The 13,180-nt window shown below is 41.0% G+C and overlaps 1 protein-coding gene across 3 annotated transcripts in view; it reads left to right on the top strand.

Moving 5' to 3' along the window:
* The first annotated feature begins 2,351 nt into the window (after window positions 1-2,351).
* The window catches only part of PIK3CG (phosphatidylinositol-4,5-bisphosphate 3-kinase catalytic subunit gamma), a 33,115-nt gene continuing 22,286 nt past the window's right edge, over window positions 2,352-13,180 (top strand). The window contains exons 1-3 of one of the 3 annotated variants that reach the window (XM_039379433.1): window positions 2,352-2,688; window positions 3,117-3,229; window positions 8,289-10,304. In XM_039379433.1, the coding sequence (XP_039235367.1) occupies window positions 2,457-2,688; window positions 3,117-3,229; window positions 8,289-10,304 (2,361 nt within the window). In that variant the 5' untranslated portion in view covers window positions 2,352-2,456. Of the gene's footprint in view, window positions 2,689-2,915; window positions 3,230-8,288; window positions 10,305-13,180 lie in introns of those variants that run through there. The other 2 variants (XM_027731922.2, XM_027731919.2) reach the window with 2 other exon arrangements.

Below are 13,180 nucleotides of genomic sequence, written 5' to 3'. Positions count from 1 at the left end.
CCAACATATGTCAGTACATAAAGTTGTTGCTGAACATTTAATGTGGCTGTTATTCTTTATCGCAGTTCTCCATCAAAGAACATAAAAACTGATGTTTGACTGTGCAGAGGACACAAGAGATACCATCTTACATTTTTCCAACCTCCAAAACTCCCGTTTAAGATCATGACAGTGATTCCTTGTCATATTTTTATCACAGCTGGAACATAAAGGAAATAATTGCATTTTGACTGCACACCACAAGATTATATTAGCAAAATGATTGCTTCTTTGCATAACTAATTTTGATTAAATCAGCTTCATTTAAATATCAAATTATGTTCTTCACCTTCCTTCATTAAGCTATGGTATTCCTGACTGTTCTAAAGTTCCATTTTTGATATGGTAAAGTATGCATTTCAATCTATTGTACAGGCTGGTTTTGACTTAAAAAAAAAACCCCAAAACTCAAAACCAACAAATGAACAGATAATTTATGAGAAAGGATTTAAGTCCCATTTGGAAATGAATAGGAATAAAATAATGTTAAAATGTGTATTTCCAAAGAATATACAACCTAGAAGGAGAGCATCCTTGCTTACAGGAAAATTTGTATCACTTGATTTGCCAAAAAAGGCAATAAAGAAAATTGTGTATATATAGACAAGCTGAAGATTAACAGCAAAAATTTAGTATTTTATTAACTTAACCCTGAAAAGACAAAGATTTTCAGTTTACTGATCTTTCTCAAATATAATTAGCAAAATAATTTATTCTTGCATTGCAGATAAGATTATGTTGATTTATAGCTATTTAAAAAATATGTTACACAATTTTGGCTGAAATCAACATGAAACGTGTCATTTGCTCTGGCTGTAAATTATTCCTCTATAACTGTCTTTTGACAAATGACAGTCTTTTTATTCAGCTGCTCAAATCTCCATATGTTTGTGCATCCCCAAATAAAGTCCATGGATTTTAACAGGATTAGTCTCCAAACTGGCTACACTTGTGTTCCCGGAGTGATCCATCTGGGGATCCAGCCAACAACAACAAAAAAAGACTTCCTATTTTGATAAGGCTTTTAAATGTCTTTTAAAGCATTCAGTAATACACATGCTGTGCAAAGCTGAACTTCTTTGACAGATATTACCCACTGAATGAGGAAAAATCAGGCACGAAGTGAGTCTTCACTGTGTTTCCCCTCTGCTGCTCACACATCACATGATAGCTGTAAAAGGCTTTTGCTTTGTTTTCACCTTTGTAAAAACTTGAGGAACTTGAGGCCACCACAGAGTTATGATTCCTTATAGCCACAGTTCAGTATAATGTATATTCATTTAGAAACTCCACGTTTATACAATAGTTCCTCAAATACTTGCTGCTTCAGGCTGGTATTATGATTCTTAATGTCATGCAAATGATTTTTTAAGCTGAACGAATCCATCCATGCTATAACAACAATTATCCAACTTTTTATAATAGCATCTGTATGTGTAACATACTAGTTATTTCCTTCTGATATTTTTTTTCTGTGGAAGTCAATAATAGTCTTTGTGGCAACCTGTGGTCTTGTACAGTACTGCCTGAAGATGTGACCTTATGTCAACATGGCTTTCAGGGCGAGTGTGTGCACTCTGTGCCATATAGGGTTCATCTGTGACACTCACTGCACGATCTGGCTCAAAAAAAATCTCAACATAATCGTGGAAAGTTTTGCTGTTCATTCCAAAAAAGAGCTGCAGAGACAGAATGGAGACAGCTCCATATTCAGAGCCAAACAGACAGCAGCCGGGGTGGGGAAAGAGTGGTGAGGGGGAGTTGTTTGTTTGTTTGAATTGGATGTGAATGGTTATTCCTGAGCTGCATTTGGAGCCCTGGCACCCTAAGGCTGATGAATTATTTCTCCTGCTGTGGGCAGCCTTGGCAAGGCCTTAGCTGGAATACTACTACGTCCAGTTTTGTGCAGTGCTTTCCAAAAACAATGTGGCCCATTTGGCAAGAACCCGGAGGCGAGCTACAGGAATCACAGAAGGTCTCAAGAACATGACCTAAAAAGAGAGATCCAGGACTGCCCAGGCTGGAGATGGGAAAATAGTAGAAAAACAGTAACACAGCAACTTCGAACAAAAAAGTAGTTTAAAAAAAAAATAAGCAAGATGCTTAACCTGTAGAAGACGTTTAGTCAGACAGTATGAAAATCATTCCAAAGGAGAAGGGCAGCTTAGACAAACTGATTTGTCCCTGCCCTGAACGAGCTGCCCGCAGCCCGAGCAGCCGGGGGTCACTGCGGGAGTGCCTTGGGCACGCCGGCTGCGGGGCCCTGGGCGAGGAATACCCAGGAAGCTCCTCCCAGGGGGGATTTGCTGCTTGTACTGACACCAGGGCACATCCTGCATGACTTGTGCTGACGAGTAAACCCGCACCGCGGCTGTGGTGCTTCCACGCCACCGGCGGGTCTGTCCGCACTCCGGCTGATGCGGCCGCGCCGGGGGCAGGGGCCAGGGCCGGGTGCCCCGGGGCCGCGGCGGGGCCGGGGGGGGCGGGGAGGCCCCACAGCCGGTTCCCTCTTTGCCCGGCGTGTGATTGGCGGCGGCTCCAGAGCTGCCTCTCCCGCCGGCCATGGAGCCTCCCCGCCGGCCCCCGGCCCGCGCTGCTTCCTGCTGAGGCGAACACCTGTCCGGAGCCGGGGCCGGGGCCGCCGCTGTGGTGAGTAGCTCCGTGCCGGGGGGTCGCGGCGGACCCCGCCCCAGGCTGGCCCTGCCGCAGGCCCGGGCTCGCAGGTGGCGGTGCAGCTCCGCTCCCCGCGGCGGCCACGGGCGGACCTGCCCGGCCCCGCGCCCGCCGCAGGGCGCTCCCGGCCCCGGCGGTCCGGGCGCGGCGAGGTTCGCCCGCCCGCAGGAGCTGCGGGCGGCGCCGGCCGCCATCTCGGGGCTCGGGCAGTGGGCCGGGGGAGGGAAGAAGGGAGGTAGCCCCGGCTCCATCCCGCCGTTCCCGAGCTCGGGGCCTCTTCCCGCAGGGCACGTGCGTCTGGTCGGGGTCGCCCCGCGGTCCCGGCTGCCCCCGGCGCCGCTGAGCCCCCCGAGCTGCCCGGTCCCGCGCGGCCTCGGTCCCGCCTCACGTCATGGCCCAAACAGGAGTTATGGAGTTTGATGGAAAAGCCGCCGACGAAGCTGCTGGAACGTTGAAACAATACGAAGCGAATGATCACACTAGACAGTGGCAGCAGTTCCCTTGGGTCTTAAGATCTGTGAGTCAGCTCCGCTTTTAAACAGTAAATAACGGTATTTCCTCATCCGGCAAATAGTAGCCTCTTGTGTTTGTCTGGTACGTGCAGACCATAAAAGCGCGCCACAAATCGTCTGAAATAATAGCTGAGAGCATTCGAGAGCTGTTTGTTGGTCTCGATCAGATCACGGCATTGGGAATCAGTGTTGGGCACAAACTGACAGGACAGGCAGTGTCCAAATGGCGAGTGTGTCCCAGCGGGAACCATAGCTGCCATCTCCGTGTTTCCAAACTCTGTGAAGTGTTGCTTTGAAGGTAGATTATCCATGGCTTGTGTAACGCCAGTTAACTAGAACTTGGCTGAAATCCTTACCTAAATTTTCGGAGCCGGACAGAAGTTACTGTTTGTTCCAGAATCGGCCCCAAATAGATAACTCATGTAGAAACCAAAATATGCAAAGGTCTGTAGTGAAGGCAGGAGGAGCCTGAAAGTGCTACAGCTGTAATAGCAGTCTGATTGACTAACTACCTCCGGACCAAGCTGTATCTGCTGAGTTGTATACTTTTTGATGAGAAATGTGGCTGCATTACCTGTGAAGTTTACTTGCAAATGGGAACCTGCACTGATGTAATTCCCATGAGAGCTAGTAGTTGGTAGAGGATCTGACAAACTGAGCAAAGTGGGGTTTTGTTTTTGTGTTCATCCTTAATATGTTAGCGGTGTACCTTACCTGCAAAGTTCAGCACTGGATCACCAGTAGGTGTAGGAAAGATGTCCTCCTGTCCAGCAAATGCAAAGTTATCTCCTGGTACAGGACAGTGCACGCAAGTAGATGTAGTATGCTCCTCGGAAAGCTTTGGGTCATGTCATGATAGTTTTGGGGGGGGGTGTTTAAACTTATTTTTTATGTTAACTTTGTCTAAAATTGTGAACATAAAAACCGTGTAGGTGTTTAAGAAGAGACTGGATGTGGCACTTAGTGCCATGGTCTAGTAGATGAGGTGGTGTTGGGTCAAAGGTTGGACTCGATGATCTCACAGGTCTTTTCCAACCTAGTTGATTCTGTGATTATTGTATTGGCATAATGTACGCATGAGGTAATTCTTACTCTGGTAGAGAGTGCTTATTTTCTTGCAGGTTAAGTTGTCTGGGAAGGAGTTCACACTAAAGTGAAAAGACTAATTTTAAGATAAGGTTTCCACATGATGGATTAAAGCAGAAGCAGGAGCTAATGTAGAATAAGCATAACAGTAACCAGCAGAACTTTAATGCAGGCCTAACAGAGCAGTGAAGACTGACAGCTATCCTAAATTTTTTCTAGCTGAATATATGAAGTAATTCATCATAATACCACATTGTCTTTTCAAAACGCCTTTCATCCCGTATTTTCAAATCATTTAACAAGTTTACTCATTAATTTGTCTCCTAATTCTGCTGTGAATCATGTTTCAATCTCATCTTAACTGTACTGGTTCCATTCCTTTCCCTTCTCTTCCCTCACTGCCCTACCACTCCTGCAAGTGATGAGTCAGATAAAGGAACTGATCCAGCTGAAAATTAACCAAATTGTTTGTTGTTCTTGTTATGGTCAGCTTGCTGACCTGGGTGAAGAAATAGGAACAAACTGGAGACAAAGGCAAGACTGTTTACTTGCCTTGGTTACCTTCTACATACCCCACCTCCTCCTGCTCCATTGCACCGCATCAGGATTTATGCACCAGTGATAGGACAGTTCTCTTCATACAGGGATATTCAAGGTTGATGAGGCTCATTAGAATTAGAAATAAAAAAGTGGGGGGGTTTCCCCCTTTTTTGAGGGTGTTGTTGCAGTAGACATAAAGAAATGTCAACACTGTAAGTAAAGCTTTGGCATGACAAAGGCTTTAGGAACTTATTTTGAGTGATTTAACATCAAAGTTTTATGACACGTATGCGTGAAGCAAGATGGTTTTGCCAACACATAGAATAGCAGAAAATGGATATAGTTTGGTGTCACCTTAAGGATGGTCTCGATCAATGGAGTAGTGCTAGAAGAGCTTAGCAGAAGATGGACTATTTGTTGTATGTGTGTTTGAAAAATTAATCCTTGGGTGCATAGCACATAGCAGCAAGCTGAGGACATTTTAAATCTGGAAGCTTTCTTAGATTTGCAGAACCTAATGAAACTGAAATGAGTCCAGATTTACTTATATAAGGGCAGAATAATGACTTTAAAACAAGGGCTGTTTGCAAAAAATCTATGCAGCCTGTTGGCATGAAAAAACCCTTGATGCCGGTTGCTTATGTTTAAATGAAGAAAAATATGTGACTACATTGCATTTTAGAAATTACACAACGTGAGAGAGGAACGCAGTGTGTAGTGCTGAGATGCCACAGAGACTGTGGCTGATGAATGCTGACAAGCTGCACATGGGTGGAGGATGAGTGTTGGAAGTGTCTTGGCCAAGATGAGCAGGTTCCACGTCAGTGACAAAATGTTCAGGGTAACTTCGCCGCTGCCATGAGAAAATTCAAATACTGGCTTTATAAGGTAAAAGGAGTTGCGACACTGTGTTTCCCCCAAACTCACTTCCTGAGAAAAATATCCTCTAAAAACAAATCCAATCTTGATTGCCAAGCAGAATGATTCTCTGAGAAAGAAGAGCTGTGTATATGGGGGAGGGCATTTTTCTGGTTTGTAACCCCTGTAAAATGTTAATTTCAGAGGTTGGGAATGGCACATTGGAGACATGTAAGAGGCTGTCAGATTTTTTCGCCAACACAGAGGGAGGGTTATTTTTCACTTTTTAATAAAAAATGTCTTACAAATAGGAAGTGCGAATATGTTAAAGAAAAGAAAAAGGCACACCACCTCACTGTTGTTAAAAGACCTTTCAGCTATTTCATATTTTTTCTTCCTTCTCCAGAATCATAATTTTTGTAGGATATGTACCAGTGTAGGATGTGTACTACTTGTTGCTCTTCAAAATGGTCAGTATTTTACTGGAAGAGTCGTAAGGAAAAAGGATACAATTAGAGTTTTTTCTGTCTTTCTGTTTTGAGCATGTTTTCCCAAATATTTTTTCCTGTGGGCATTTTTTTTTAGTAAAGGAACAGCTCTTCAGGTTGTAGTTAACCACAAGACTTAGAGTTGGAAGTATGTAGTTTATTTTCTTCCTGAATCTTAAGTCATCATTTCTAGTGGATTTCACTATGTGTTTGTAATCATAAATGAATGAGTTAAAAATACTATGGATAAGATTGCCCAGCAGTTCTACTGCTGAGGTTACCATGCACGGTCCTTCGCAGATACGACATCCACGTGATGCCTATACAGAGACTGGCTTAAAAAACTCTAGTGAATTTAAGTTGATAACCTCAAACAGCTGTCCCCATGAAAATAAAAGTAATGAAACAATGCAGATTTAGTTGTCTTTTATCTAGTATTGGTATTTATAAAGTATTGGTATTTATATAAAGTAATCTCTCAAAAATGTATTGGTTTTAAATGTTTTATTTGAATTAATTAAATTTATTGCCCAGATTATTCTTTGCTATTTTTAAAAGGATTCAAGCATGTCTTCTATGTGTGTATGTTAAATTGGTGTACTGTTGGTGTATTTTTACTGTTATAACAGGAAAAGCATTCTGACTTCTTTTAAAATGAGCAATCATATGTATAAGCAACTTGGTTAAAACTTCCTTCCTGGTAAGTGCAGCACTTCCTTTGCATCTGGATATGAGGGCAAGCAAGAAAAGCAGAACAGCTTAAACAAAGAAACTTTCTGTGTGAATGATCTTCCACTAAAAAAATAGGAACTTCAAAAATTAAACAAATGAGTCGTCTTCGGCAATTCAGCCTTTGTTTTATAAGCAGGTAATATTTCCTTCTACTTTGTCAATTACAGAGGTGGTGTGACCACAGTCACTGCGTTCCGGAACTTGAAAAAAGAATTTTAGTTAGCATGCTGTGTTGCTTCAGTTTAAACTTTTACATTTTTATCTGCTTGTTTTATTATCTGCTAAGGCATCATTACACCGATTTTACCTTTCTCCAGTAGTTAGAGAAAGATTTTCTGTGTAGAAAGTGTTGTTTGGAAAGGAAGTTCAGTATGTTGTGGTAGCTTGGCTTGTGCGAGTGTGCTCGATCAGCACTGCTTTCCGCTTTCAAGCTCTCGATGAATAATTTGCACTTTAATATTGTTCAATGGAGATTGACTGAGAGCAACAATATATTTTGTTTACTGAATGCTGATAAGGTAGGCTACTTATGTTTGATATTGTTTTAGGTGTGATTTGATGTATAGGGTAATAAATTGGCATCAACTTGGGAGATTTTTCTTCTGTAATAAACTGTTAGTTCATACTGGAAGTGTGTACTTTGGAAATGGATAGATGTTATCAGTCTGGTGAATTGATTTATTCAAAAGAAGCATATCTAAGGACACTAGCCTTGTATTTAGATGCATGTTAAATACCTGTCTTCAGGAATAGTTCCTGACTTTTGAATCCTAAGGGCTATTTTTAGGTGGAAGTCCTGATTGCTCATCAGTTAAAAGAGGCAGTGGAAACTGGGAATAAGCTCATGTCTGTCCCGTCTGCAAATATTGCGGTTTTTGTTACTTTCTGCCATTCCTGGAGCTCAGTGAGATAGTGTTCTGTTCATACACAGGAGTGTGTCTTTTGATTTCTATGTAAATCCACTTGTGTTAACATCAGCACCATCAAAACAGATGGGGCCGCAGGAGAATCAGTGCTTGATCAAATAGAAGCAAGAACAAATCAATGTGGAGATCGTGCACTCAGACTGCTTATCCTCAGTAAAATCTGGGAAGGATGTCTAAAAGCTCCATTTTAATTATTTAATCATTGTAGGGTTGATTTTTTTTTTTTTACTTATATTTGGTATTGAATTGAATAGACTACATCTGAGTTGATCCATGTAAATCAAGTATTTGTGACTAGAAATTAAGGGGAAGCAGAAATATGATGAGGAAACATGGCAGGATTCTGAGTGGCCTACGATTTTAATTAGCAAGACTTAAACAATTAAAGATAAATGTAAATGAAAAAGTAATCAAGAATTTGTATGTTTTGCTAGATTTCTTCTGGCATGGAGTTGGGAGATCATGAACAGCCTGTTGTTATGAGAGAGGAAAACAAACGAAGGAGAAGAAGAATGAAACCTCATTGTACATCGAGTAGTTTTTCATCAATGGAACTGATATCCATTGAGTTCATTTTACCTACAAGCAATAAACATACTAAAGTACCAGAAATGATGTTACTTGAAATAGCTGGCAACTGTACGGTTGAGCAAATGAAGGCTCAGATTTGGATGCGTGCAATAGAGATGAGTCAAACCACAGACTTCTACCATGCATTCACCCCGGATCAGTTTGTCCTGCAGTATCAGAAGAAAGGGCAATGGTATGAAATTTATGATAAACACCAAGTATTGCAGACACTGGACTGCATATTGTACTGGAAAGTGTTACAGAAAAAGGTAGGCAAGATTTATGTTGTCCAGAAACAAAAACCATCAGAAGAAGTTCAGGAATTTCAGCGGCAGCTTAACGATTTAATTGGTTATGATGTCACTGATGTAAGCAATGTGCATGATGATGAGCTAGAATTTACCCGTCGCAGATTAGTCACTCCACGAATGATAGAGGTAGCCTGCAGAGATCCTAAATTGTATGCAATGCACCCATGGACTACATCTAAGCCACTCCCAGAATATTTATTTAAAAAGATCATTAATAATAACATTTTCATAATCATACATAGGGGAACAACTAGTCAAAAAATTAAAGTGTCAATAGATGACACTCCAGATATGATTCTTCACAGCTTTTTCACCAAAATGGCAAAGAAAAAATCTTTGATGGACATTCCTGAAGATCATAGCGAACTGGATTTTGTTCTCAGGGTTTGTGGCAGAGATGAGTACATTATTGGAGAGACACCAGTCAAAGACTTTCACTGGATAAGACAGTGCCTTAAGAATGGGGAAGAAATTCACCTTGTCCTAGACGATCCCCCTGACCCGAATGAGGATGAGGTTCAGAAGGAAGAATGGCCCTTGGTGGATGACTGTACAGGAGTTACGGGTTACCATGAACAATTGACAATAGACGGAAAAGACCATGAGAGAGTCTTCACTATCTCATTGTGGGATTGTAATAGGAAATTTAGGGTGAAAATAATTGGCATTGATATCCCAATTTTACCAAGAAATACCGATCTTACTGTGTTTGTGGAAGCTAACATTCAACATGGGCAGCAGCTCCTTTCACAGAGAAGAACTTCATCAAAGCCTTTTACTGAGGAGGTTCTATGGAATATTTGGCTGGAGTTTGATATCAAAATTAAGGATTTGCCTAAAGGAGCACTTCTGAATCTTCAGATATACTGTGGCAAAGCACAGGGGCCTTCCACAAAGACAAACCTTCAGTCACATGAATCCTCCAACTCTGATACAAAATGCAAAACCCAGCTTCTCTATTATGTAAATCTTTTGTTGATAGACCACCGTTTCTTGCTACGAAGTGGGGAGTATGTGCTCCACATGTGGAAAATTCCAGGCAAGGGGGAAGAACAAGGAAGTATCAATGCAGACAAACTCACATCAGCAACTAACCCAGATAAAGAAAACTCAATGGCTATCTCTATTGTGCTGGACAGATATTGTCACCCAATTGCCTTGCCCAAGCACAGGATAGCATCAGACCCCCAAGGGGACAGGACCCGAGCTGAAATGCCCAACCAGCTTCGCAAACAACTTGAAGAGATCATAGCAACTGACCCACTTAATCCACTTTCTCCTGAGGACAAAGAACTGTTGTGGCACTTCAGATATGAAAGCATAAAGCACCCCAAGGCATATCCTAAGCTGCTTAGCTCTGTGAAATGGGGACAACAAGAAATAGTGGCCAAAACATACCAGTTGCTAGCTAAAAAAGAGGTTTGGGATCAGAGCACTTTAGATGTTGGACTCACAATGCAACTTCTGGACTGTAACTTTTCAGATGAAAATGTCCGAGCAATGGCAGTTCAAAAACTGGAAAGTTTAGAAGATGATGATGTTCTTCATTATCTTTTACAGCTTGTGCAGGTAAGGTATATTTGCATTCTTGAACTCTGCCTTGCAGGAATATTTGCATACCCCATCACAATTCTCATTTTTGTAGGTCTTATTAGTAATCCCTGGGTTTGAAGTCTTCAGGGTTTAGTCAAAGCAGTGGTAGTAACCAAGTTAACACAAAACATACTTTTCTACTTCTTGTGTTTTGCTCGTGTCATTGTTTCTGTGTTATAATTGCCTTTTGTCTTACAATTTGCATCTTGTGTTTACAGTAGTAACTTTTTCTGAAAATTGTTAATTCCAGCAAAGCTATCGTGGGAGTAAATCCTAACTGTGCTGTTTTTAATCTTGTTCATATCAGGTCTGAATCACACAGCACTGAAGAGTTGTTGACCGACTTTACAATAGTTTAGAAAAAAGAGTGTTGACAGAAAGAAAGTAAAGGCAGAGGTTGACATGGGCAAGGCCTGAAGAAAAATCTGGTGTTGAGTTTTAGGTCAAGAACACCAGTGTAGTTACACAGTATGTTGCAGACTTCAGTCTTGTTGTGTTAAGGGGACCAAATTTATCTAGAAGCTTCCAAAAAAATTTTTGAAAGTAATTAAAGAGTTGCTAGGACTACATAATAAGATTAAGTCATTTGGGGAAGTTGGGTGAAAATTTGTGGGCTTAATGGCAATGCTGTATTGATTTGAAGCGCTTTGTATGTGGATCTGCCAGATGAAACGTTGGGAAGGTTTATATCAGTTATACGTGAAAATTGGTTTGGTTGCTTTTTCTCAACACGGTGCCCTCACTGGGCAGCAGCAAAGTCTCCTCTCCTCTGGTGGCTGATGGAAGCTGTAACCCCATGTTCTTCCTGGTGAGCCTGACCCCTGAAGTCACACGACTCCACAGGCTTTCTGCACCTGGCAGGGCTCTGGCTTGCATGGAAAGGCTGTCGTCCCTCAGAGCAGGAAATACTTTTTTCAGAAAATCAGAGGACAAAGTTGGCATTCAAAATTCAAAAGAAAATAGAAATGGAACAGCTACAGCTGGGGAAGCTGCAGGATGAGGCTTTTAATTTCTGCAGGTTCAGAGAGCACCTGAGTTCCCAGGAAAATGGAAGTTAGTAGCTCAGATTTTGCTGCACATCAGTAGTGCTTTAAACAAAACCTTTCTAGCCTTGTATTTGCCTATCTGAAGATTAGGCAGAATTTATGCACTTCTGCGTATACCAAACGAGTCGCTACGGTTACCTCATTGGGCCTCCCACATAGTTGCTGCTATATATATCTGCTTGGCTTGTGAGCTTTTGCTATCTACATGTGGCTCAGCAATTTTATTCACTTTTTTTTGGTATCCAAATTAGGAGTTTGGGATGGTGATTGGTTGCTATCCAAATGCCTGAGAGAATGGAGGAAGTACTGGGGTTTTTTCCATTTGTTTTTGAAATTGTTTTCAGAAAGTACAAATCTGGTGAGTTTTAAAAAAAATAAATCTCTCTAAAAGTTAAATAAAGTACCATAGCATAAAATCATAGTGGCTTAACTTAGCTGTGTCATTTTTAGGAAGAGATGTAAGAAATTACAGATTACTATCCTTAAAAAGGAAAAAAATGCTAGATTCCAACTTTCACCTCTCTACTGCTATCCTTGTCTTTGTTTCTCAGCTAACAGTGGAATGTAGGCTGTCAGCATCCTGCAGGAAAGCTTTGGTACCACAATGTATGTAAAAATCTACGTTTTTCAGAGAATGGATGTCAGCCATTCCTTTACGTCAGTGGACACATCTGAAATGTCTATTTTGCAAATGGTCATCACCTTTCAAATGCATGCCTTTATGAAAGCTCTGTGGCTTATTGCCCTCTTTTTACCTCCATTTTACCTTCCCTCAGAAATCAAGCAAGCATTTTATTTCCCCCCAGGTTTATACCAAATAGAAGCAGCCACACCATAAATAAACCTATTTAGCTTCCTGTAATGGTCTGTCATTCTCTGTTCAGTTGATAGAACATGGATAGGATAGTTAAAATGCAACAGAATCCTTTGTAAGACGAACACTAACGACTACAGTTCATGCATATGGCAGTGACTAAAGCTCTTGTGCTGAATTGACAAGGCAAAGGATATGTGCAGGGACCTGATGAAGTGCCAGCAGACATCTTTTAATGGCCAGCTTTTATTGTTGCTGTGCAAAAGTTGATGTTTGACTTTGTGAGGAAAAAAGAAAAACGGGCTTGACTTTTGAAAATGATTATTTCTAAAACATCAGCTTGATAAGAATGCTCATAATACATTTTTAATATTATTTTATGAAACTATATTTGCAACTTTAATGAGGAGGCTTTGTTTTGGAGCAATGTTGGTTGTTTGGCTGTATTTCAGTCTTAAATTGTTTTTCAAGGATATGCACTGAGAACATTAAGCATAGTATATACCAGAATGAGGTTTTTAATAGGCTTCCTTGGAACTGTAAGCAAATCCATTTGAATTTATGTGATAGTTATTGATGTTGGGCACCTTACTGCAGTGAAAATTAATTTTTATTAAAACCTCCTCATACCTCCTAATCTCATACACAAAATAAAAGGATCTATATATCATAAAATCAGTTTATGCTTGTGAATTCTTATCATCTTTCCTAAATAAGATGAAGTTTTTTGGGGAAATGGAGCTGTATTGTGGAGACAGTCAAGACAGTTCTGGCAGAATTATGATACAGGAGAAGGGCAAGTCTGGTGCTTGGCTTTCTTGTCTGTCTCTTAACCAGCAGCTGGGAAGAACGTGTCTTTATGACCTTTTTCCAAGTTGGTTCCTTCTAGAAGGTTGACTGAAAAAGCTTGATTTTTTTCTGTTGAATAAACCCACAGGAAGATTAACATTTCAGAAATCATGTTGATATGTTAATAAAAACGCAACTGTGTG

This window comes from Pipra filicauda, unplaced genomic scaffold (assembly GCF_003945595.2).
Source record: "Pipra filicauda isolate LSUMZ 115617 unplaced genomic scaffold, ASM394559v2 scaffold167_size3244652_pilon, whole genome shotgun sequence".
NCBI classification, from domain to species: domain Eukaryota; kingdom Metazoa; phylum Chordata; class Aves; order Passeriformes; family Pipridae; genus Pipra; species Pipra filicauda.
The sequence above is the reverse complement of the archived record's forward strand: the minus strand, read 5'-3'. Positions and strand labels throughout refer to the sequence as shown.